Here is a 21,694-nt window from a genome sequence, read left to right as displayed (position 1 = left end):
TGTGTTTACGTTTCGGTTCTCGCTGTCCTGCGGGTTCGAGTTCACCATGGAGTTGAAGATCGAGATGTGGCCGAGGAGATTTGCGTTGTTCACCGCATTATCGATCAGCCCACGGCGCCAGTGCTTCTTCTTGTAGATGCCTTCGCCTCCCTGCTTTGCATAATTCGAGTTGTTCCCGGGCCCGTTCGCCTTGGTATTTGCGTTGCGATTCTCGCTGTTCTGGGGATTCGAGTTCACCATCGAGTTGATCAGGGATAGGTGGTCAATGAGATCGAGCCCGTTCACGCTGTTGTCCAGGAGCCCACGCTTCTGCAGCTCCTCACTCTCTTGGCCGCCTAGTCTTCTCTTGTTATGCATTTGCTGGTAGAGGCCCTCCCCCACCGCCCTTCCCAGATCCGCATTGTCGCCGGGCCCACTTGCCTTGGTATTCGTGTTGCTATTCTCGCCCACAATCCCGTTGGAATCCACGTTGGCATTTGCGATTCTAACGTGGTCTACGATATGGGCCTGGTTGGCCGATTCGTCCACGACCCCGCGCTTCTCCTTCTCCTCCAGACTCCTGCTCCAGTGCTTGTGCCTATGTTTCTTCCTATGGTGGCGGTGGTGGTGCGACTTCTTCTTCTGCTTCTGGAAAATGGAGTTGTTGCCGGGGCCGGAGGCCTTCGTGTTTGCATTTGAGTTTTCGGCGGTCTGGGGATTGGAGTTGACGATGGAGTTGAACAGGTTGATGTGGTCGATGACGTGGGCGTTATTGGCGACCTGGTCCAGGAGGCCACGCCTGGAGACGGCGGCACTCTTGACGGTGCAGGTGAATGTCAGCACGAGGGCTATTAATGTTATGGTTCTCATACTATACTATATATAATTAAAAACAAGCGTCGATGGAAAAGAGGGGGGGCGAGTCAGGAGGGGATGCAAAAGAGAGGAAGAGGTACAAGGGAGAGAGAGAAAAGGGAAAAGAAGGAAAATTTGGCTAAAGGATACATTTTAACAAGGGGACTGTATCTTTATAAATTCTCACATTCCAGTGCATTTTTCAGGCGTGGAACGATTGAATGTTGGGAAGCATGCAGACGAAATTTTTCGCAAACGAGCGCACGGTTCAGGCCAATTCGGCTCGACACATTCCAACCCCTCGCAGGTAAGGCTCTCCCTTGCCCGCTCGCTATGGAGGGCGGGAAATTGGAACGATCCGATGCTGCGTCGAGAAAGGACTGTTTACCAGACTTCTTGTTTGTCATCCCATCGGCTTTGACATTTATAAATAGAACCATAATATATGAATTTTCTTCACCCTCCAATGGATTTGCGCCCTTTTCGGAGGCTGGGTTGAAGCCTTATTCCTGCTATATATCTTTTAAGCGAAGGCCCAATTCAAGACCTCATCACATTTGCTCTCTTTGCTCATCCTTCCCTCTCACTTTTTTCTCCTTTCTTCTTTTTTTTTTCCCCTGCATATTCTTTGCATTCCATTCCAACCAACTCTCTCCATCAAGATGAACGGAACATCGAACCCCAACCGGGCGAATGAGAACACGAATTCCTTTTCTAATGAACAGCTAGATGCCCTGAGGAGCAAACTGGCTGCCGCTGGACAAGAGCATCTCCTTGCATTTTGGGACGAGCTGTCCATATCGGAAAAGAATAGTTTATTCCAGCAACTCTCGCATCTAGATGTAGAGCGCTGCAACCACATCTACAAGCTGGCAACCGAAGGGGCTAAGCAACCCTCTCGCTGCGATGTCTCGCCCCTTCCAGAAAATGTTTTCGATTCGCGCCTCTCTGCAGATGCGGAGCAGGTTGCCACCTGGGAAAAGATTGGAATGGATCTGATTGCCCAAAACAAAGTCGGGGTCATCCTCCTTGCTGGAGGGCAGGGAACCCGCTTGGGCTCCAGTGCTCCGAAAGGATGTTATGACATCAGCCTCCCGAGCAGAAAATCCCTATTCCAGATCCAAGCGGAGAGAATCAGGAAACTGCAAGAGCTGGCAGCACGCCGGGCTGGCAAACGCGATGGCGATGTTGTGATTCCATGGTATGTCATGACCAGTGGTCCTACCCGCGCAGAAACCGAAAAGTTCTTCAAAGAGCACAACTTCTTCGGGCTTGAGGAGAAAAACGTTACATTTTTCGACCAAGGTAACTTGTCCATCGAGTCGTGATGCATCCTTTATCTTTTAGAATGACCAATACTCACATGGCTTCCATGGTCACAGGTACGCTCCCGTGCTTTTCAATGGACGGAAAGATCCTCTTAGAGTCGAAGAGCCAGCTCACCTCCGCGCCCGACGGGAATGGTGGAGTCTATGAGGCATTGCGCAAGCACCACGTCCTTGACTCCATGGCTGAGCGAGGAGTGACCTATCTTCACGCATACTGCGTGGATAACTGTCTCGTTCGTGTGGCCGACCCGGTGTTCATCGGCTACTGCGTCTCGAAGAATGCCGACTGTGGCGCAAAGACGGTGCCGAAGGCATGCCCTACCGAGCCCGTTGGGGTTGTCTGTTTGCGCAATGGCAAGTTTGGGGTGGTGGAGTACTCGGAAATTGACGAGGAAATCGCCTCCCGCACGGAGCCAAACGGACAACTGGCCTTCAGGGCTGCCAACATCGCCAACCATTTCTACACCCTCGACTTTTTGAGGGCCGTCAAAGGGTTTGAGGCTCGCCTCGAGTACCACATCGCGAAAAAGAAGATCAAGTGCATCGACGTGGCCACGGGTGAGCAAATCATCCCCGCGAAGCCCAATGGCCTCAAGATGGAGATGTTCGTGTTTGACGTGTTTCCCTTCACCGAGCGGATGGCGGTGTTCGAGGTGGAGCGGAGGGACGAATTCTCGCCGCTCAAAAACGCGCCGGGCACTGGGGTGGACTGTCCTGAGACGTCGCGCCGGGATATGGTGCAGCAACACACGCGATTCGTCGAGCAAGCTGGAGGGACGGTGGTTGGAGAGGTGGAGGAGTTCGAGATCTCGCCGCTGGTGTCCTACTCCGGGGAGGGGCTCGATGTGCTACGCGGGAAGACCATCGTGGCGCCTGCCGTGATTGAGCGCGTTGAGGACTTGGAGAAGTTCTAAGCGGGGCCCCCTCCACCGCCGACGCCATTCTCTTCTAGTTGCAAAAATTAAAAGTGATCCTTTGCATTTCTAAGAAAATACTTGCATTTTATTTGCGATGTTTGTAATATTCCGTACCCCACACCATCTTCTCACCTAACCCTCAATCCAAAAAATATATATATTTTGATAATATAGTACTATAGAGAAGCACGTTTGTTCCATTCTCATGGAGTAACCAGCCTGTGCATTTTCTTAAAAGAAAAAGAAATATATATATTATAATAGGGAAAAAAAAGAGTGAATAATAAATACTTAGCTGAGAATCATCTACACTCAATGGTAGTCACCAACAAAAAAGAAGAAAAGGCACCATTATCAAGGTAAAGAAACTCATTGGAAAACTACAAATGTTAAGAATAAAAAGGAAACTCAAAAAAAAAAGTCCAAGTCGATAAGAGAAAAGTATAAAAATGGTTATGATCAGAGAAAAATTATACAATTGATTCAATAAACAGAGGGAAGAAGAAAAGTAGAAATGATATGAAAAACAAACAAGCAATAGCTCCGCTTTCTAACTAATTTAAGCTAAGACTAAGTCATCGAAATAAATTCAAACAAAAAAGGCACAGGTCATTCGTAAGCCTGAAGCTCGGCCAATTTCTTGCGTAGCTGCCCAAGGCGAATCATGATCGATCCAATAACTAAAGCAACACATAGATCAGTGTAAGCTCAAAAGGTCAGGGTGCAAAGGGAATCGAACTCACATTTATTCACTACTCGGCGATCCTTCTCCTCCAGGGGGTAGTCTTCTTCGCGGCCAGCCTCGTCCAAAATGGCCTTCAGTAACCCTAGCGCCATCTCGTAGGCTCGTTCACATCCGCTCAGCTGCCCCGTCATCTCATTCATGGCCGCGACTCGGCTCATGTCCAACGCACTCTCATACAGTATCTTTTCCACCATCCCACACGTTTCTGATTCGGAAGCCGGAGAGGAAGAGGGGTCACAGCGCGATTTTGCAATCTCCGCGCGCTCAAGGCACTCGTTGAAGCGGTCGCGAATCAGCTGCACAATGTTGTTGACCCGGACCGAGGCGATGCGGCCCCGGCGAATCCTCATGTTTTCCCAATATGACTTCGCAACGGACATACCGTATTGAAGCAGGGCGAGCGACTTCAAATAGAGCAGGAAGGCGGCTTCGGCCGGTGAGGGAAAGGTGGGCGCAGACTGCAGCGAGGCCTGAAGCCACTGCGCAATGGTGGAAGATTGGGGTGTTTGAGGGAGAAGAAAAGGGAGCTTTGTGTCCGCGAGAAGCATCACCGCCACGGCCTTTTCGTAGATGTCCTCGAGCTCCCTGACGACCGAATTCTCCTCCTCGTCATTCGACTCCCCAAAATGCATTGCACCGACAAAGGGCGCAGACTGGGGCGGACTCACTCCAGCACCAAACAGCCGCGCAGACGCCATCGAAAGAGCCCGTGCCAACGCAGACGTGGCCGAGGGCCCAGAGCGAGGCCACGACGGCTGTCGAGCAAATGGAGGAGGTGTTCCGACCAGGTCAAGGGGCGACCCACTGGCGGTAGAGGTGGAGCGGCCGCGGATCATGGCGACGGGGCCAGTGGTGGAGGAAATCGCGGTATGGGTAGGCGGGGTTGAGCCTACGATGGCACCCTGGCCGGTCTGCCCGGAATCGAACGAGGAGGGCCGAGACGGGGTGGTTGTGCTGGGAGAGGCGGCCAATTCATCCGCCAACGCATTCACCTCCACCGCTCTCTTCTCGATCACCACGTACTCTCGTGCGACTATAATGTCATCCTCCACGCGGCGCATATCAGAGGCTGAGGTTTGGCTCGCCGTCGAGTTTCGTTTCCGCTCACGCTCCGCTCGCTCCCTCGTTGAGGACTTGAATGCATTGGAGGGCGACGAGGTGGGGCTATGGGCAAACGGAGGAGCCCCGAGATCAGGGCTGGGGAAAGTCTGTGCCGACGAAGACATCAATTCAGCTCCACCGCTCGTGCGACCCTCTCCGTTGGAGTACCGATTGTCTAGATACATAGGTATTGGGGCGTTCCGAGAGCGCTGCTGGATGGGCTCGGATTGCTGGGAGGATTCCCGTGTAAAATTGCGATCCTCCATTGTATACATGGCAAAGGGTGGGTCCATCTCGCTCCGCCGTGGATTTCGCGACGCAGATTCCTGCGGAGTGAGGGGATAAGACCGCCCAGTGCTGCCACTCCCAGTCGAGAGGAGGGCGAAAGGGGGATGCTCGGAATTCGAAACCAGGGGTGTCGATGCCGGGGGGGCAGAGATCGCAACCTCTTCGTTTCTTCCCGAGCTCGCAACAGTCCCTATCCCCGCACCTGTACTAATACCCGCACTTGCAGCTGCTTTTTGTGCTCCTGTCGTGATTGAAGTCGATGAAGGCGTCACCTGCAGTCTTTTCGGGGCAGTTTCTCTCTCTTCCACCGCCGGAGCTCCGATAGTGTCTTTCACGACAAACGGGTGCAAAAAGAACTCTTCAAAAGATATCCGAGCCACAGGGTTCCGCTTTAGCAGTTTTCGTATTAAGTCCTTCAATTCGTCAGAAATAGGCCTGAAGGAAGCATAGACGTTGCCCGAGGGTTCCTCATCGGGGAAGCGTATCCGATCGTTATTTTTCTCAATTTTCTTGAGCAGTTCCAAGTGATTCTGTGCGCGAAACGGGGGGCGTCCAACGATCATCTCGTAGAGCACTGTCCCTACAGACCACAAATCGGCTTTGGCATCGTACTTTTCGTAGGCAAGGATCTCGGGAGCCATGTAGAGAGGTGATCCACAAAGTGTCTCTGCGAGACTATGTGACGGCAATAGACGAGCAAACCCGAAATCAGCAACCTTTAGCACAGGCAGATCGGATTTGAGCTTGGCCTCCGACTGCTTGGTAGCAGGTTGTAGTAATAAATTCTGAGGCTTAATATCACGGTGAACAACATTCATCGTGCGGAGGAATTCAATCGCAGACGCTATCACAGGAAATATTGTGAGTCAATGTGGTCAATTCCCGTAAAAAAGAGACATTACCTAGCTGCCGCAAAAAGTGCTTCACTGTGGCCTCGGGTAGGCCCAACACCGCTGAGCCCGACCCACCGCTTGAGGCACGATTTCGTCGAATATAACCCGAAAGATCTCCTAGAGAACAAAACTCCATAACCAGATGGATAACATTATCTCCATTCTACCATCAAGGAAAAGAGTGATTTAATGAGGCCGAATTGTTTCATGTTCCATCTCCTCTCATTTACCCTCCATTCGAGCAACTCAACAATATGATCATGTTGGATCCCTTTCAAAATGGCGATTTCCGATTCCAGGTTCTCCAATAACTTCTTGGTCAACTTGGATCGCTGCACCGCCTTCACCGCCACCATACCGCCGTTTGTCTAGATGGGGAATTTTTGTTAAATCCAAATGCATTGTTGCGCTAGAACAGATACTTACCTTATGACGTCCCCTGTAGACGACTGCAAAGGATCCACGGCCAATCTCATCGCCGAGTATATAATCCCCCACCTTCTGTGCCTCATCTGGCGGTGCCTTTCTGCTGCTTCCTGACATTGAAGGGGAAATTGGAAGAGGGGAATGAAGAGGAAGGGTAAATTAGGAAAGAGGGTGGAGAGGCAAGATGATTGATATGGATGGATGCTCAGTTATATTCTTCCTATGGAGTCGTATTCATCAAAGCAGGGTGAACTTGAGGCTGTCCAAGAAAAGCATAGAGGCAATAAATAAGGCTATTGGGAGAGAGAGGTAGAAAACAGCATCAGTAAAGCTTCCTTAGGGCACTTAGAGAAACCGAATGGGGCTTCTCCAGTCTCTTCTCAAATAACATTGAAAGATTGTTCTATTGGCACCATGCACGAAACTCATTAAGATTGAAAAATCTCAGTGTGGCAAGAGGCCAGAGTCCGTGTGGAGATTACTTACAAGGTCGACTAATAATCAGAAAGTGATTATTTATATGGTTTCGACTCGGATGATGTTAAGATTACAGATGTGTAAATAAGCGTAAATAACTATACAAATGAAGAGAAAAATGAGATAATCACTGGGTTCATGAGGTGAGGAACGGTTAGAAAGATAGGATGCGCGTTGCAGTCGATCTATCAAATGGAATGGGACACAGAGGGTGGCTTGGCTCAGCTATCGCGTCTCAATAAAATTATCTGTTTTAGCGTATTAAGAAATACGGTATAGTCGTTCCGATGGATGGATCGTTGCCCAAGCGGCTCAAGCTAACCATAGAAACGCGAAGCGACTCCAAAACATATGATATTACCGAAACTGGCGAGGAAATATACAAGGAGTATGCACCGTTTTCCACTGATTACAATGTGATGCATCATTAATCTTGTTGATTCAATTCCAGAGAGGAGAATGCTGCCCACCAGCTTAGCAAAAGCATAGATCGCATATGGGGCGAACGCGGCGATCTCAAATTTATCACCCAGACAAAACTCAAATCCCAAGCACCCGATTCCTCCCCCAATGATCAACAATCCGTATCGTCGACGCTGATAGCATACGATTCGTCCAAATCCTCGGCCACTCCAATCCCCGGTGCCCCACAGAAAGACTTAGTGGGCGAGATGAGAGGGACCGTTTTACAGAGACTCAACCAGGCATGTAATGAGATATCTATTGCTCTTGATGTGGTGAACATCTTGCTTGCTCAATCCAAGCCGTACGGCTCGTCTCACACCATGGGCCCGCTGGCGCCCAATACTGTCAACTCTACCTATATCCAAAAGCCAAAGCCAAGCGTGCGTGCCCAGCTTGAAGGGCTTCGGCTTGGGATGGGTGGAAAACGAAAACAGTTGACGCAGGCTGCCGATCTATTACTGGGGTCGGCGGACTCGCTCGAGAGGGTTGTGGATAGAGAGAAGAGATTTTGGGACGAAACCCTGAAGCTCCGACGTGACAATTGGATCATTATAGGACCTGGAAGCTATCCCGGGGCACCGACTGGGAAATTTTTTGTACAGTATGGATTCGGCTTTGGTAAGGAAAATGATTGAGGCTCGCCTACTATTTTACTAATGACCACCTGCATGAAATGGGTAGGCTCCACATTCAATGAGTCTACGTTTGCCGAGATTATTCGCGAGCGCACCATAGGGGAAGTTGGCCGTGCCATAGAAAACGAGGAGAAAATACAACTCGCTCTTCCGCATGCAGTTCGCCGGCACCTCAGGATACAGCTCGTACAGAATGCATATTCTACCTTCAGCAATCATCTCAATCCAAAACAACAACAAAACAAAGTCAACGAGAAGCGAAACTCCATTGTGGGGTTATTTGGACAGGTTGAGGAAGAAGAAGAGGGTAGAGTTTGCATGGCTTGCCTCTTATTCTCACCGCGTTTCACTAACGATATACATTATATCTGAAGTATGCTTGAGAGATGCGGAGAGCTACGATGAAGATTCGATGCACCATCAACTATTAGCTGCCCAGTCGACTGTTTTCGAAACCGAGCTGCTGCAAGAGGCAAATTGAAATAGCTCCTTTCCGCGGGAACTCGATTACTGATGGCTTTTTTTTTGGTCTGTTTATCAGGTTGTAAAGGAAGCCAAAGGCTTATCCTCAAGCAGTACTCGTATCTCCGAAAACGAAATCGCTATCCAAGTCGACGCCAACTCTGAATTAATTCTACGCTGGGTCAAATCCAACCCCTCCACCCTCTCCCCAGCTCCCGCTAGCACACCCTATTCATACCCCTCTGCCTCCTGCGCTATCATCAAACTCGCCATGCAACTCATGCTTCGCCGTCATCATCGCCTCACCCTTGCTCAACGCAAAAAACGAGTCCTCCAGTCCGGCAAACTAGACCTTTCGAAATTGCAGTCTCCCCCTCTCGTCTTCGTACAGCCTCTGCAACTCTTGCGATATGGGATCTTCTGTGAACGCGTGCGTGACATCATCAGGAGAGCGCTCGAGCCGTATAGGCGGCTGGGGATGGAGGTGGGCTTCCACTTTGAAGGACTGCCCCGTATTTATTCGGGGAGCCTGGAGGAGAAACAGGAGAAAAGCCCAGTGTACCATGTCATTTTCGTCAAACTCGGCAGTTCACGGTTGCGCTTTACCCTTGGCACTTCGCTGACCATCTTTGCGCATCTGCCCGCCTCCTCAGCCCCCCTCGCCTTGACTAACCTGGAGAAATTCGAGGAAATCGTCTCAAGAGAGGCGAGTGTAGCGTGTCTGAGACTGGTATGCGAGGTGGGGAATGCCGTCTTAGGCATTCCTCCGGCTGGGGTGGAGAGTGGAGAGGAGGGGTTGGGGGAAGCCGGCCGAGCAAGATGGCGAGTCGAAGAGATTGACGAGCGGGCTCTCGGAGTCATCACGCGGGACAAGGAGATGCGGCTGGTTGAGGCCCGAGTGGTGGAGGTGGCAGGGCACAAGGGCGATGCGGAGGAGAGCGAGTTACGGCTGCAGTTTGTCATCACCACGCCGAGCGGGAAGAAGAAGCTTGACATCCGACAGGAGAGGGGCGTGTGGCTGAAGGACAAGATTTTTGGTGTGATCCGAAAAGAGTGCTGGGATCGATAGGGTTGCCTTGGTATGCTTTCAATCATGCTATTTGGCTAGAAAGTTGTGAGATTTTTCTTTTATTCCATTATATTTTTTTTTAAACGAAAATATATAAATACAAGGAAAAAAAAAAAACGAAAAGCAAGAAAATGAAGGGGAAAAAAATCTCCAAAGTTATTAATTCGGTAAAACACGGATGACCTTTATGTCCACTACCATATGAATTCCTGCCACGCTCTCCTTCTCTTCTACTCTCCCGCGCCCGTCGGGAAGTCACCCGCACCCAATTTTTCCAGCTCTACGTCATCCCATATCGCACTCGGGTCGATGCCTAGCTGCTCTACCAAATTATCGATATCGGCCTGTAGGCTATCCACCTGCTCGTCAAGCGAAGAGACGTCCCGGAATTTAGTGTCCGCGGGCTCTGGCATGTCTTCGATTTTTACTCGGTGTGGATGGCTGGAATTTGCGTTGTGGTTGGGGAGAATTAATGCGGAAGAGCTGGTGGCACTATCACCGGCAGCAGAGGGACTATCGACGGCGGTGGTGGCTAGACCACTGTTATTGTGGTTGCCCTGGCCCGAGAGCGAGGCGATGGAAGCGATCGATGCGAGATCGAGCCCGCTGAGGTCAAGACCCTGCAATCCGCTCAGGGTGCCTGAGAAATCAAGGGGTAGGGTGGTGAGGTTCAATGCATCGGGGTTTATGTTCGTCTCTGTATTGGAGGGGAGGTTCAAGTGACTGAGAAGGTCGGCCTGAGCCTTCTCCGAGGTCGGACTTAACGCCAGAGGAAACTCGGCTTTGGTGGCTAAAGAGTTGGTTAGAGGAGGGATAAAGGTCGAATGCTATACTATCAGGGAAGAAATGCACAATTTACCTGGGGCGGATTTGCTCACATCTGCCGTTACCGAGCTCGATACCAGATCTGCCTTGTTCAACCGCTTATGGGGTGGGCCTTCATCTTCTTGCGGCGTCACCGCATCAAAGATGTTGGAAGCTCCCTCGTCTTGATGCTCTTTCTCTTGGCTATCTACACCGTAATCCGTGTCCACGTCGCCCAGCAGCAGTCTTTTCTTCGGAACAATGGTGGTTCGTTTCTGTGTGGATGAGAACACACTCGCCAAGAACCGAAGAATCTTATCGATCGTATCCTGTTGGCGTTTATAGCGTTCGCGCGTGGTCAGGCTCTCTCGCCATAATGTCTGGTTCTCTTTTTTGATATCCTGTAGCTCCGAGCTAATGAGTAGCTGGTGCTTCTTGATAGTGGCGATCTCGTTTAGGATGCGTTGCAAATCAACGGTGTTCGGATCTCTATCATCGGAATCGCGACCCTTCTTGCGTTGAACGAGACACAGAAGGTCCGGCTGATTTCGCTGGAAGTGCGGGTTGCTAAACTCCCATCGTTCTGCATCCTCATCCGCTTGCAAAACACCTTGCTGTAGATGGGGCACCTTGTGGAACCCATACATATTCAGCTGGCGAACAAAGCTCGAGAAGTTGTTGTGTTTGAAGAACTTCGGGAGCACTTCTCTAGCAAAATCTTCAGGCTTAGTGACTAGAAAAGAAGCACCGTCGTCTGCCCAATGAATAAGAGGATCGGTAGTAGGATCGTTGACCATACTTTCAATAAAAAAAAAAGGTTAGCTACCAAAAACATGAAGAGAGCTTTGCTGAAAAACGTCGGTAATACTTGTATAGCTTGTTCAAAAAAGCTGGTACCGATCGATTCATCAAGGGGCGTTTTGGCAGCACGACTTGGTCATTAGATGGGACAAGATCTCCTTCAGAAGAGGAGTTAAAAACGGTAGTGCTGATCGCACCAGAAGTAGGGGTGGCCGTGGGGGATAAAAGCTCAGGAGTGGGAGTACGCTGCTGTGTCTTGCGTCGAGGCATGATTGGGGCTACACTAAATGGTATTTCAATTAACAACCGATCATCCCAATTAAGTTTAATAATTAGATCATACCTTTGGCTCAGACGCCTAAGCACAAAAAAAAATTAGTCAGGAACGAGAGAGATCTTGAGAGTCTCTGGGATATTAAAGGCAACTTTCTGTAATAACGCTGGAATCAAGTGTATTGGGAAGCGATTGAGGAAAAAAACGAGGATTATATTCGAAAAGATCTAAAAAAAATAAAATATACTGAAAATACACTGCCATATGGGTAAAAGGGATTCGCTTGTTTTGACTATTAAACCGGTGGCACAGCTGAAGAATCTCGATTTTGGATTTCCCTTTGCCTTTAACATTGCCAGCAAAATGCCGGGTGTAGATCAGAAGAGCACAACATCGCAGCTCGATGACCCTAGAAATGCAGTAGTGGAGGAAGAAGAAGAGGAGGAGAAGCGTAAGGTGGTTAAAGTTGACGAGCTACCTCCCGATCTACAGAGGGTACGTCATTTTCCGGAGAAAGCATGCATTTTTTTAACCATGATTCGAATCAGGTCCATAAATCTTTCAGCAATCGCACAACGAAGGAGTACCGAGGTCACAAGTCTAAAGTCCATACAGTTCACTGGAATTGTGAGGGCAGGAAGCTTGCCTCTGGATCGGTCGATAAAACGGTTAGAATATGGACGCCCGATCGAGGGGTGAGTCTATGCTATTGCAAAAAATCAAGATAGATCCTGTTTTTTACTGTATCTTGTGCTACAGACAGATGTACGGTATTCGTATGAATTAAAAGGCCACACCGATAGCGTAGACCAGCTACGCTGGGATCCTACCCATCCAGACCGGCTGGCGACTGCAAGTTGTGATGGCACGGTAAGAATATGGGACCAAAGACGTAAGTAGAGCCGCACAATGGCATTTGCGATGGGAACTAGTGCTAAGAGAATATGCTATAGAGGCAAAGTGCAATCACATCATTCAGACCAATGGGGAAAATATCAATATTTGCTGGAGCGCGGATGGGACCAAGATAGCAGTAGGCAATAAGGAGGACGTCATCAACTTCATTGATGCGCAGACATTCAAAATCGAAAAAACACTCAAAAATAATGTCGAGGTACTAAAATGAACACGTCGCATCCTATGGCGCTTGACCGTCGTATCTCTGACCTCCCCTCTCTCCAATAGATAAACGAGATCACGTGGAATAAGAAGGGGGATCTCTTCTTCATGACTACGGGCCAAGGGACTGTCAAGGTTCTCGAGTACCCCTCTCTCAAGCTTTTACACACCATTCGGGCTCACGGGATCAACTGCTATTGCCTGGAGCTGGACCCTACTGGGAGGTAAGTGGCCACGAAAGCATGGGTGCACAGGCATGTTTGAGTGTTTTTTCTACCCGCCCTCTCCGAAATAGATATCTGGCGACGGGGAGTGCGGACTCGCTGGTGAGCCTGTGGGACATGAAAGAGTTCACCTGTCTTCGAACCATAGATCAGCTCGAGTAAGTAGTCAGTCATGTCTTACGAGTGGCGACCGAGAGATTAATGATGTTTCAACAGCTGGCCAGTGCGAACGATCAGTTTCAGTCACGACGGGCGGTTCCTCGCATCAGCATCGGAAGACCTGGTCATCGATATCGTAAGTAGCGCCCTCGACCCGTTGAATCCCCCTCCTCCCTCTAATGAGCCATACTCATCCTCTCGCCCATGCGGGCTTCCTTAGTCTGATGTGGAGACCGGGCTGTCGGTGTTTAAGATCCCGTGCACTGCAGCCATCAACACGGTTTCATGGCACCCGTCCCGGTACTACCTAGCGTACGCCGGAGACGACGCGTCCAGCGACGGCACGCATCTGGGCAATCTTCGCATCTTCGGGATGCACTCGTAGCCTCGCTGGCAAGACTGATCCGATCAGCGCTGGTTTGGGTCCCGATCCATTTGCTTGCTCTAGATGCACACCCTCCCGCCCTTTCATCATCGCCTCTCGCCTCTAGTACTTGTTTAATAAACATTTCAGGCGCTTGTCTGAAACCTTTCCCTAAATGCCTTTATTATCGTCCCCTTGTGTAAAACCGACCTTCCCCCTGGGCCGCCCTGATTGGGCGGCGGCGTCTCTTTTATGCAGATTAATCTGCTATAATTAAGTACTCGGATTTTCCCCTTGGCTTCCTTGCTCCCATCTCATCCCTTAGTTCTCTACTGCAATCTACGCATCCTCTTTCCCTCTTCTTGCTCTTGTTCTTGTTCTTCATCCCTGCTTTTGCCTTTCTTTTTGTTTTGCTCTTTTCCGCTCCTTCATCAGTGCTATGATGTTCTCTGCTTTCAAAGTGGCCGCCACCCTCTTTGCCCTCGCCCAGCTTGCGTCGGCCCAAGTTCCTCCAGCCGCCCCCGCCCCTCAGTGTCCCTCCATCACGAACCCCGTCGACGGGACAGCATGGAAATTGGGCGATAAGGGGGTCATCAATTGGTAGCATCTTCAACATCCTAGAGGATGTTTTGGTTTGCAAATCTAATCATTTTGTGTTTGTGTTCCGCCACAAAGGATTCCCGGAGGCAACGCCCAAAAGGTCACCATTAAGTTGCGTAAGGGGTTGGCATCTGCGATGCAAGAAGTAGCCGTCATCAATCCCAGCATTGACAACAACGCGAAAACTTTCACTTGGAACGTCCCAGCCAGTAAGTTTTCAATCATGGTGCCTGCTCTACCTGCTACTCTTTTACTGATCCCCCCCTGCCTTTCCCATGGTAGACTTGCCCCCCGGCTCGGACTATGCCTTGGAAATCGGAAATGCACCTAATCTCTGCTACAGCCATTTCTTCACGATCGATGCCAATGGCAAGCCGCTTCCTGGGAATGCTGCAACTGGAACTGCCGGAACAAATACTGCGCTGCTTCCTGGAGCCAAACCCACGACTGGAGTCAACGGCCTTCCGAGTGCCGCAGGCCCCTCCTCAGCCGCGAATTCGACAGCCGCCACGGGCGGTCTATTCCCGTCTGCCTCTGGCTCTGGATTCCCGCCTCTCGGACCCTCGGCCAGTGGAAGCGCTAAACCCTCGGCGTCCGTGACCACAAGCTCCGCCACCACCCTCAGAGCGGGTGCTTCGCTTTTGGTTATCGTGATTCTGGCATGCTTGCTTTAGACGGCGGATGGCCATACTATGAACTCTAGTAGACGAAATAAACATACGTCGGGGTAGATCGACCCTCTTCATTTATCTCAGATAGAATTTTTGTTTCACCTTCTCCTATTTGTTAAGCTGTTTCGTACCACTTTTTTTTCTGCTCTCAAAGAATATTCACTATATTTTGACTATAATAAATTAAAGTTGACCTATTGCTATGTGACTGCTGTTCTGTGAATTGCAAAGATTCGGCATTCGACCCCCATCCCGCCAACGCTTCCCATTAGAATGTCCTCGCTGAGGCATCGCGCTGTAGTGCCCAACCCTCCGTCTTCGAGACCACCTTCTTCGCCTACCTCCTCATCCTCTTCACAAGCATCGCAATTCGTCGCTCCTCCATTTTTTCTTTCGTATAGATTGCCCCTCCTGCTCATTGTCTTTCGAGTAGCCAATGCGCTCGTGATACGCACGCAATCGGTGCCAGATGAGTATTGGCAGAGCTTGGAGGTGGCCCATTGGGTAGTCTTTGGCTATGGTTATTTGACGTGGGAATGGCGGGAGAAAATAAGGAGCTTCGCGCATCCTTTGCTGTTTGCGGGAGTATATAAATTATTGGACGTGTTGCGGCTGGACCAGACGAAGTTGTTGGTAGTGAAGACACACTGGCTTATGATCATGGCCCGGACTTTATTAATGTGCCTTTGTTTACAGTTCTTGGGTCCAAAGATTTTGCAAGGGATATTGGCCGGAATAGGCGAATACGCGACATATCGGCTAGCGGATATTCTCTTCGGAAGAAATGCTGCCCGGTGGACCGTAACTATCCTTTTATATCCTAACTTTGATGAGCTGCGCTTGCTAACACGGAGCGAAACCCTTTTCTGGAACAAAGCTCTTTTCCTCCGTCATATCCTGGTTTAATTTCTACCACCTCGTGCGTACCCTCTCCAACTCGATGGAAGCCATTTTCACGGCGCTGGCCCTCTTTTACTGGCCATGGAGTTCGGAATCAGGGCTGAGGATGCAGTAAATGTCCCCTTCTTTTTCAGAAGAAACCATGGTTTATACCTCACACTCTGCTCAATGCCTTAGCAGATTTCGGATGGCCCTTTTCTGGGCGGCCATCTCGTGCATGCTCCGCCCAACCAATGCGCTGGTGTGGGGTTTTTTGGGCCTCGAGCTCCTCCACCGGCACCGACACCACACCATGGCCATTCTTCTCAACGTTTCTATAATCATGTAATTGGCCCCAATTTGCCTCTTTGCACCCTCATACCAGGTCTCATATTCGTTGAAATAGGTTTTTTGCGCTCGCAATGCTCGTTGGGATTGACTATTTGTTCTATGGCGAAATTCTCTTCACGCCCTACCACTTCCTGGAGGTGAATGTCTTTCGCTCTATCTCCATTTTCTATGGAGTACACTCGTGGCATTGGTATGTAACCCAGGGAGTACCCGTCTTATGTTTGACCCTGCTATTTCCCGCGTTGCACGGCATTCGTCTTGCTTGCTCTGCCCCCCATCCTCGCAGCACAAGCGCGGCAAAACTCATGGTGGCCCTCGTGGGATTCACCGTAGTGCTCTACAGTGTCCTTCCCCACAAGGAATTCCGATTCGTGCACCCGCTTTTGCCTCCGCTTCTCGCCTTCGCCGGGCTGTCGCTCTCCCTCTCCCATCCTAGACATCGCCGATACTGGATTGTTCTACTGGTGCTCACCCAGGTTCCAATGGGGCTCTACATGGCTTTGCGGCACCAACGCGGGGTGCTTGATGTCATGCATGAGCTCCGGGAGCACGCCGCCGGAACAGGCGAAAGTGTTGGATTTCTCATGCCTTGCCATTCGACCCCCTTCTATGCATCGCTCCACAAACCCATTCCGATGTGGTTTTTGACGTGCGAACCGCCCTTGGAGGCGCACAACAAAGCATCGCACTATCTTGACGAGGCTGACCAGTTCTATGCTGATCCGGTCGAATTCCTACGGACAAGACTCGTCGAGTGGAAAGAGGTCAAGGGGGGACAACAAAGACTCGGAGAGAACCCGCAGCGTTGGTGGCCGCATCGCCTAGTCATTTTTGAGGAGCTGCTCTCACGAAGCGATGGCAAAGTCAAACACCTCCTTGAAACAAAAGGGTATCGTGAGGTAAGGGCTCAAAAGAAAACGTGGATTGCTCCGTTCTCCGTGACTAACTTTACCCCTCCTGGGACACTTTTTTTTGTTAGTGCCAACGGTACTTCAACTCTGATTTTCATGATGACAAGCGAAGACAGGGTGATGTGCTTCTGCTTTGTCGGGATTAGATGAAAATAAAGATGGTTCGCTCTTTTTTGCATTTATAATATTTATATTTTTATTTCAATACACTTTGTCCGATCATCATATCTACAAGCTATATACCATAAGCAACAAGAACTATATAAGAGGATGATTATGTACATGGAAATGGATAAAAAGAGACAAGTATGGATGAATGGATGATGATATAGTATAACAAAAGATTTAGTTTTTTTGGCACACAAAGCAGGGGAAGATGGAAGAGATGGGTTCCATATCCTCTACTCTCTATTGAGACCCTTAGTCGACCTCTTCGATGGTCGGCCCCTTGTCACCACCGGCATCGCCATTCGCGTGAGCGCCCGGGAATCCGCCTGGGGCAGCGCCGCCGCCGGAGTACATACGAGTCATGATGGGATTCGCAATCTTCTCCAGCTCCTTTTGCTTGTCCTCGAACTCATCGCGCTCGGCCTCCTGATTCCCGTCGAGCCAGTGGATGGTGTCCTCGATGGCCTTCTCCAGCTTCGTTCTGTCCTGGTCCGGAATCTTGCCCTTGATCTTCTCGTCCTGCAGATTGTTGCGCAGGCTGTAGGCATAGGACTCGAGCCCGTTCTTAGCTTGGATGCGCGCCGCCATGGCCTCGTCCTCCGCCTTGTACTTCTCGGCCTCCGAGACCATCCGCTCGATCTCCTCCTTCGAGAGCCGGCCCTTGTCGTTGGTGATGGTGATCTGGTTCGAGCGCCCCGTGGTCTTGTCCACGGCCGAGACGTTCATGATACCGTTGGCGTCGACATCAAAAGTCACCTCGATCTGGGGGACGCCGCGCGGCGCAGGCGGAATCCCCGTCAGCTCGAATTTGCCGAGGAGGTTGTTGTCCCGGGTGCGCGCACGCTCGCCCTCGTACACCTGGATCAACACGCCGGGCTGGTTGTCGGCGTAGGTGGAGAAGATCTCCGACTTCTTCACGGGGATCGTGGTGTTGCGGTTGATCAGCTTGGTCATGACGCCGCCCGCCGTTTCTATACCGAGTGAGAGCGGGGTGACGTCGAGCAGCAGCAAGTCCTGAGTCTTTTCCGAGGTGTCGCCGGACAGAATGGCGGCCTGCACGGCGGCCCCGTACGCCACGGCCTCATCCGGGTTGATGGACTTGCAAGGTTCTCTGCCGTTGAAGAAGTCGGAGACCATTTTCTGGATCTTTGGGATGCGAGTCGACCCCCCCACGAGCACAATCTCATGGACCTGCGACTTGTCAATCTTCGAGTCGCGGAGCACCTTCTCCACGGGCTCGAGGGTGGTGCGGAACAGGTCGGCGCACAGCTCTTCAAAGCGGGCCCGCGTGATCGAGGTGTAGAAATCGATGCCTTCGTACAGCGAGTCCACCTCCACCGTGGTCTGCGTCGCCGAGGAGAGGGCTCGCTTAGCGCGCTCGCACGCGATCCGCAAGCGACGGAGGGCCCGAGCGTTGGTGCTGATGTCCTTCTTGTACTTGCGCTTGAACTCCTGGACAAAGTGGTTCACCAGGCGGTTATCGAAGTCCTCTCCTCCCAGATGCGTGTCTCCGGCCGTGGCCTTGACCTCGAAGATGCCCTCCTCGATGGTCAGCAGCGACACATCAAAGGTGCCACCCCCCAGGTCGAAGATGAGCACATTCTTCTCCCCCTTGGCCCTCTTGTCGAGCCCGTACGCGATGGCGGCAGCGGTCGGTTCGTTGATGATACGCATCACGTTGAGTCCTGCGATCATGCCCGCGTCCTTGGTTGCTTGGCGCTGAGAATCGTTAAAGTAGGCGGGCACCGTCACCACGGCATTGGTCACCTTGCCACCAAGATAGGCCTCGGCGGTTTCCTTCATCTTGGTGAGCACCATGGCCGAGATCTCTTCGGGAGTGAACTGTTTCTTCTCCCCTTTAAAGGTGACCTCGATGTAGGGCTTGCCTTTCCGGTCGACGACGCGGAATGGCCAGTGCTTCATGTCGGATTGAACCTCGGGATCGTTGAAACGACGGCCGATCAGACGCTTCGCATCGAATACGGTGTTCTCCGGGTTCATGGCTGCTTGGTTCTTGGCCGCATCGCCGATCAGGCGCTCGGAGTCGGTGAATGCAACGTAGGAGGGCGTTGTGCGGTTCCCTTGGTCATTGGCGATAATCTCGGTCCGGTCATTCTGCCAAACGCCCACGCATGAGTAGGTGGTTCCCAAGTCAATTCCAATTGCTTTTGTCATTGTGTGTAGTGATTAGGTATTATGTACAGACGTGTATAAGGTAAGATATTATTCACAGTTGAGGAATGTAAATGTTGCGAACCTCCGAGAATGGGCGTGTCGAGGACCTATATATATTTTCAAATCGCCTCCCTCGAAATTGCCACCAGTCTCCCGAGAATTCCAGCATTTTCTTGAGGCGCAGCATTTTCAAAAAATAGCTAATTCGGCGTTGAGAGCAAATGCCATGTTGGACAGCTCCCCCGAAACGTCGCTTCATACCACTCTATATGCGCCGGAATTTCGATTTCCTGCTCGTCTCTCGTATGCGAGGGTAGATGGAAAACCAATAGTCAGTACCCTTACCCCACTCGATACAGGGTAGGTTTCGGTTGCTTTGGTATCTTTGGTATGATCAACCGAAAGTGCGAGAAAATGCATAGAGAGGAGCCAAGTTCCCTAACCTATCCTCCTTGCTTTCAGTAGAATTGGCCAGCGGCCTCATTGCAGAGGAGTGAACGCACGTTGAGTTGGTCCTTGGTCGATATGGTCTTATTCACATGAGCAGCCCAGCAGGCAGCTCGGCACGCTTCCACACTTCATAAATGGAGCGACAGTCATTTATCACATAAAGTGTGACCTTGAACACTGGTTGAGTTGCATGGATGCTCAGGCCATACGGATCACGGTAGTCTCTGTCATGCTGGGTGGTGGGGCCATGACGCAATCCCCACCCGAAGCTTATCTTGATGCTTGGTTGGGAGGCGAGATGGGGAAGGAGACGGGAACCAGGTCATGTTTTGCCGGCCGTCCACCCTACAGCCCGTAGGAGAAGGTAACATCTCGGCAGAGAATCGCCCGGCCAAGTGCAACTTAGCCTACCCGTTTGGACTAAGACCACCGTCGCAGCAATGGCTCGAAACAAGTGTCAAAGAAGGAAGGTTCGAGCTGCTGGCTGGTCGTGGGATGCGATTCCTGTTTGGGATCTGGATTAGGTCCATGAAATCGACCTGCTGCGACACCCCAGATTCCAGATCGAATAAAATGGGCCATGATGCTAACCTCCCGCATTGGGAACCCACCTGTTTCTGCACCCCCCCTCCACGGCCGACCCCAGAATCGCCCAAGTTGCTCTGGGATCCGGGCAAGCTCAGTGGAGCCGATGCAAAATTAGAGCTGCTTTATTTTTCTATTTTTTTTTTGGCAATAGGAAAAAAACGAATCCCCACCACTCGATTGCTTCGGTAATCGTTCCTTTGGCGATTAAATATATAAATCCTCCCTGTCCACCTCTCCTTCTTCTCCCCAGCCTCCACCCATCTCCCCCCTTAATTATTCCTCTGAGGAATTCTTATTCCCAGCCGACATTAATCCTCTCATGATGGCTCCCATCACCGAAATCTCCTGGATAATCAGCCAGTACTGTGCTTGCGGAAAGCAATGGCCATGCAGCATAGCCGGACCCGGTCATTACATGTACCAGCGTTTGGTATGTCAATACTGTAGCGGCGAGTTTCCCGCACATAGAGAAGCATGCCGATGGCGGACGTTTGGTTGAACTATCTCCCCTTGTACCATATGCTGTCTGTACCTGTGTATACCCCCCTCTCCCTAACCTGCCTTCTGCCCTGCCCCTTGCCCTCTCCTCCCTGCTGCTCCGGTGTCTTTTGACGTCTTTCCTTGTAATAGCCTATTCGGCCTCTTTCACTCCCCTTTTTGGTTATCTGATAACATTGCTTATAGGATACTGTTTTAGTGCTTTATTTCCTTCTTCCTTCTTCTCGCATATTCCATCTGTTTTACACCTGTGTTATGGTCGATTCCTTTTTCTATAAATCCAGTTTTACACTCTCCAGCAGATGATTGATGGGATTTCACCATGGAATTTTCTGCTCAGCTTATGTTGCAAGCTCTCTTTAGAACTGTTCGAGGATACTGGTTTTAGAGTTCTGCTGGCTATCCCGCTTTAGGATCGCCCGCCATGCGTGGTGATGTCAGCTCACAATGCATATGCTGGCTCTTGCCATTGCTCTTGCAGGATCAACTGGTGTCATTTCAAAATCGACCATCGGTGGGGGTCGCAGGAGGAGGCCAAAACAAAGGGGGTGCGAAGGGGGGGGGGGGGAGCTGTTTCACACGTTCGCAATCACTTGAGCTCCTGCTCCTGTTCCCCTGTGGGCCCTCGTCGCAATGCTCGGGAACCGCCAGCAAGAACTCGCCTACTTCTGCGTCGAGTGTGGATGCGAAAAGCCCAAGCACTATGGATCCTGCTCGGCCATCCAGCCAAGCCCGGCCTCGTCCTCCTCCCCTCCTCCTCCCGCCGCCAATGGCCGAGAGTACGAGCCGGCCGCGACCGAGAAGCAGTGGTTCCGGTATGCTCTCCCTTTGCGATGCTGTATGAGCCTGAAGCTAACCACTCCTCCTAGCCCAAAGCTCCGCTGCCGGTTCTGCTTGGCCCGGCTTCCCAACCACGGGGCCTCATGTGTGCTGCGTACCGGGTGGCTGCCCCCCTCCCCTCCTGATCCGCCATGCGCTCGGTCCGCCACAGAGAATAAACAGTGATTTTAGCATGGAT

At 51.0% G+C, this 21,694-nt stretch overlaps 11 protein-coding genes across 11 annotated transcripts; 7 read left to right on the top strand and 4 right to left on the bottom strand.

Annotated features, from left to right (window-relative positions):
- Window positions 1–9: 9 nt before the first annotated feature.
- On the bottom strand, window positions 10–849 carry VTP21DRAFT_5626 (uncharacterized protein; the record flags this gene model as incomplete). Its single annotated transcript, XM_069396168.1, has 1 exon — window positions 10–849. A coding segment is annotated over one exon (840 nt), but the record flags the coding sequence as incomplete, so codon positions are not given.
- Window positions 850–1,496: 647 nt separating this feature from the next.
- Window positions 1,497–3,076, top strand: VTP21DRAFT_5625 (uncharacterized protein; the record flags this gene model as incomplete). The annotated part of the gene is made up of 2 exons (XM_069396167.1): window positions 1,497–2,139; window positions 2,217–3,076. The coding sequence occupies 2 exons, from the start codon at window positions 1,497–1,499 to the stop codon at window positions 3,074–3,076; spliced, it is 1,503 nt and encodes a 500-aa protein (XP_069247706.1).
- Window positions 3,077–3,688: 612 nt separating this feature from the next.
- VTP21DRAFT_5624 (uncharacterized protein) lies at window positions 3,689–6,649 on the bottom strand (the record flags this gene model as incomplete). The annotated part of the gene is made up of 5 exons (XM_069396166.1): window positions 3,689–3,759; window positions 3,823–6,057; window positions 6,116–6,269; window positions 6,337–6,474; window positions 6,533–6,649. The coding sequence occupies 5 exons, from the start codon at window positions 6,647–6,649 to the stop codon at window positions 3,689–3,691; spliced, it is 2,715 nt and encodes a 904-aa protein (XP_069247705.1).
- Window positions 6,650–7,296: 647 nt separating this feature from the next.
- On the top strand, window positions 7,297–9,640 carry VTP21DRAFT_5623 (uncharacterized protein; the record flags this gene model as incomplete). The annotated part of the gene is made up of 5 exons (XM_069396165.1): window positions 7,297–7,397; window positions 7,461–8,092; window positions 8,156–8,416; window positions 8,484–8,581; window positions 8,651–9,640. 5 exons carry the CDS (start codon window positions 7,297–7,299, stop codon window positions 9,638–9,640), a joined length of 2,082 nt encoding a protein of 693 aa, XP_069247704.1.
- Window positions 9,641–9,870: 230 nt separating this feature from the next.
- Window positions 9,871–11,515, bottom strand: VTP21DRAFT_5622 (uncharacterized protein; the record flags this gene model as incomplete). Its single annotated transcript, XM_069396164.1, has 3 exons — window positions 9,871–10,430; window positions 10,500–11,242; window positions 11,313–11,515. The coding sequence occupies 3 exons, from the start codon at window positions 11,513–11,515 to the stop codon at window positions 9,871–9,873; spliced, it is 1,506 nt and encodes a 501-aa protein (XP_069247703.1).
- A 268-nt stretch (window positions 11,516–11,783) lies between these two features.
- VTP21DRAFT_5621 (uncharacterized protein) lies at window positions 11,784–13,406 on the top strand (the record flags this gene model as incomplete). The annotated part of the gene is made up of 8 exons (XM_069396163.1): window positions 11,784–12,014; window positions 12,068–12,214; window positions 12,279–12,411; window positions 12,473–12,633; window positions 12,705–12,862; window positions 12,934–13,020; window positions 13,079–13,157; window positions 13,242–13,406. The coding sequence occupies 8 exons, from the start codon at window positions 11,784–11,786 to the stop codon at window positions 13,404–13,406; spliced, it is 1,161 nt and encodes a 386-aa protein (XP_069247702.1).
- Window positions 13,407–13,824: 418 nt separating this feature from the next.
- VTP21DRAFT_5620 (uncharacterized protein) lies at window positions 13,825–14,659 on the top strand (the record flags this gene model as incomplete). Its single annotated transcript, XM_069396162.1, has 3 exons — window positions 13,825–13,985; window positions 14,061–14,194; window positions 14,268–14,659. 3 exons carry the CDS (start codon window positions 13,825–13,827, stop codon window positions 14,657–14,659), a joined length of 687 nt encoding a protein of 228 aa, XP_069247701.1.
- Window positions 14,660–14,929: 270 nt separating this feature from the next.
- Window positions 14,930–16,943, top strand: VTP21DRAFT_5619 (uncharacterized protein; the record flags this gene model as incomplete). Its single annotated transcript, XM_069396160.1, has 6 exons — window positions 14,930–15,289; window positions 15,353–15,457; window positions 15,534–15,667; window positions 15,734–15,880; window positions 15,942–16,785; window positions 16,866–16,943. The coding sequence occupies 6 exons, from the start codon at window positions 14,930–14,932 to the stop codon at window positions 16,941–16,943; spliced, it is 1,668 nt and encodes a 555-aa protein (XP_069247700.1).
- A 274-nt stretch (window positions 16,944–17,217) lies between these two features.
- On the bottom strand, window positions 17,218–19,140 carry VTP21DRAFT_5618 (uncharacterized protein; the record flags this gene model as incomplete). Its single annotated transcript, XM_069396159.1, has 1 exon — window positions 17,218–19,140. The coding sequence occupies one exon, from the start codon at window positions 19,138–19,140 to the stop codon at window positions 17,218–17,220; it is 1,923 nt and encodes a 640-aa protein (XP_069247699.1).
- A 774-nt stretch (window positions 19,141–19,914) lies between these two features.
- Window positions 19,915–20,367, top strand: VTP21DRAFT_5617 (uncharacterized protein; the record flags this gene model as incomplete). The annotated part of the gene is made up of 1 exon (XM_069396158.1): window positions 19,915–20,367. One exon carries the CDS (start codon window positions 19,915–19,917, stop codon window positions 20,365–20,367), a length of 453 nt encoding a protein of 150 aa, XP_069247698.1.
- Window positions 20,368–21,309: 942 nt separating this feature from the next.
- On the top strand, window positions 21,310–21,681 carry VTP21DRAFT_5616 (uncharacterized protein; the record flags this gene model as incomplete). Its single annotated transcript, XM_069396157.1, has 1 exon — window positions 21,310–21,681. One exon carries the CDS (start codon window positions 21,310–21,312, stop codon window positions 21,679–21,681), a length of 372 nt encoding a protein of 123 aa, XP_069247697.1.
- Window positions 21,682–21,694: the final 13 nt, after the last annotated feature.

This window comes from Calcarisporiella thermophila (genome assembly GCF_041956535.1).
Source record: "Calcarisporiella thermophila strain CBS 279.70 unplaced genomic scaffold VTP21scaffold_23, whole genome shotgun sequence".
NCBI lineage: Eukaryota > Fungi > Calcarisporiellomycota > Calcarisporiellomycetes > Calcarisporiellales > Calcarisporiellaceae > Calcarisporiella > Calcarisporiella thermophila.
The sequence above is the reverse complement of the archived record's forward strand: the minus strand, read 5'-3'. Positions and strand labels throughout refer to the sequence as shown.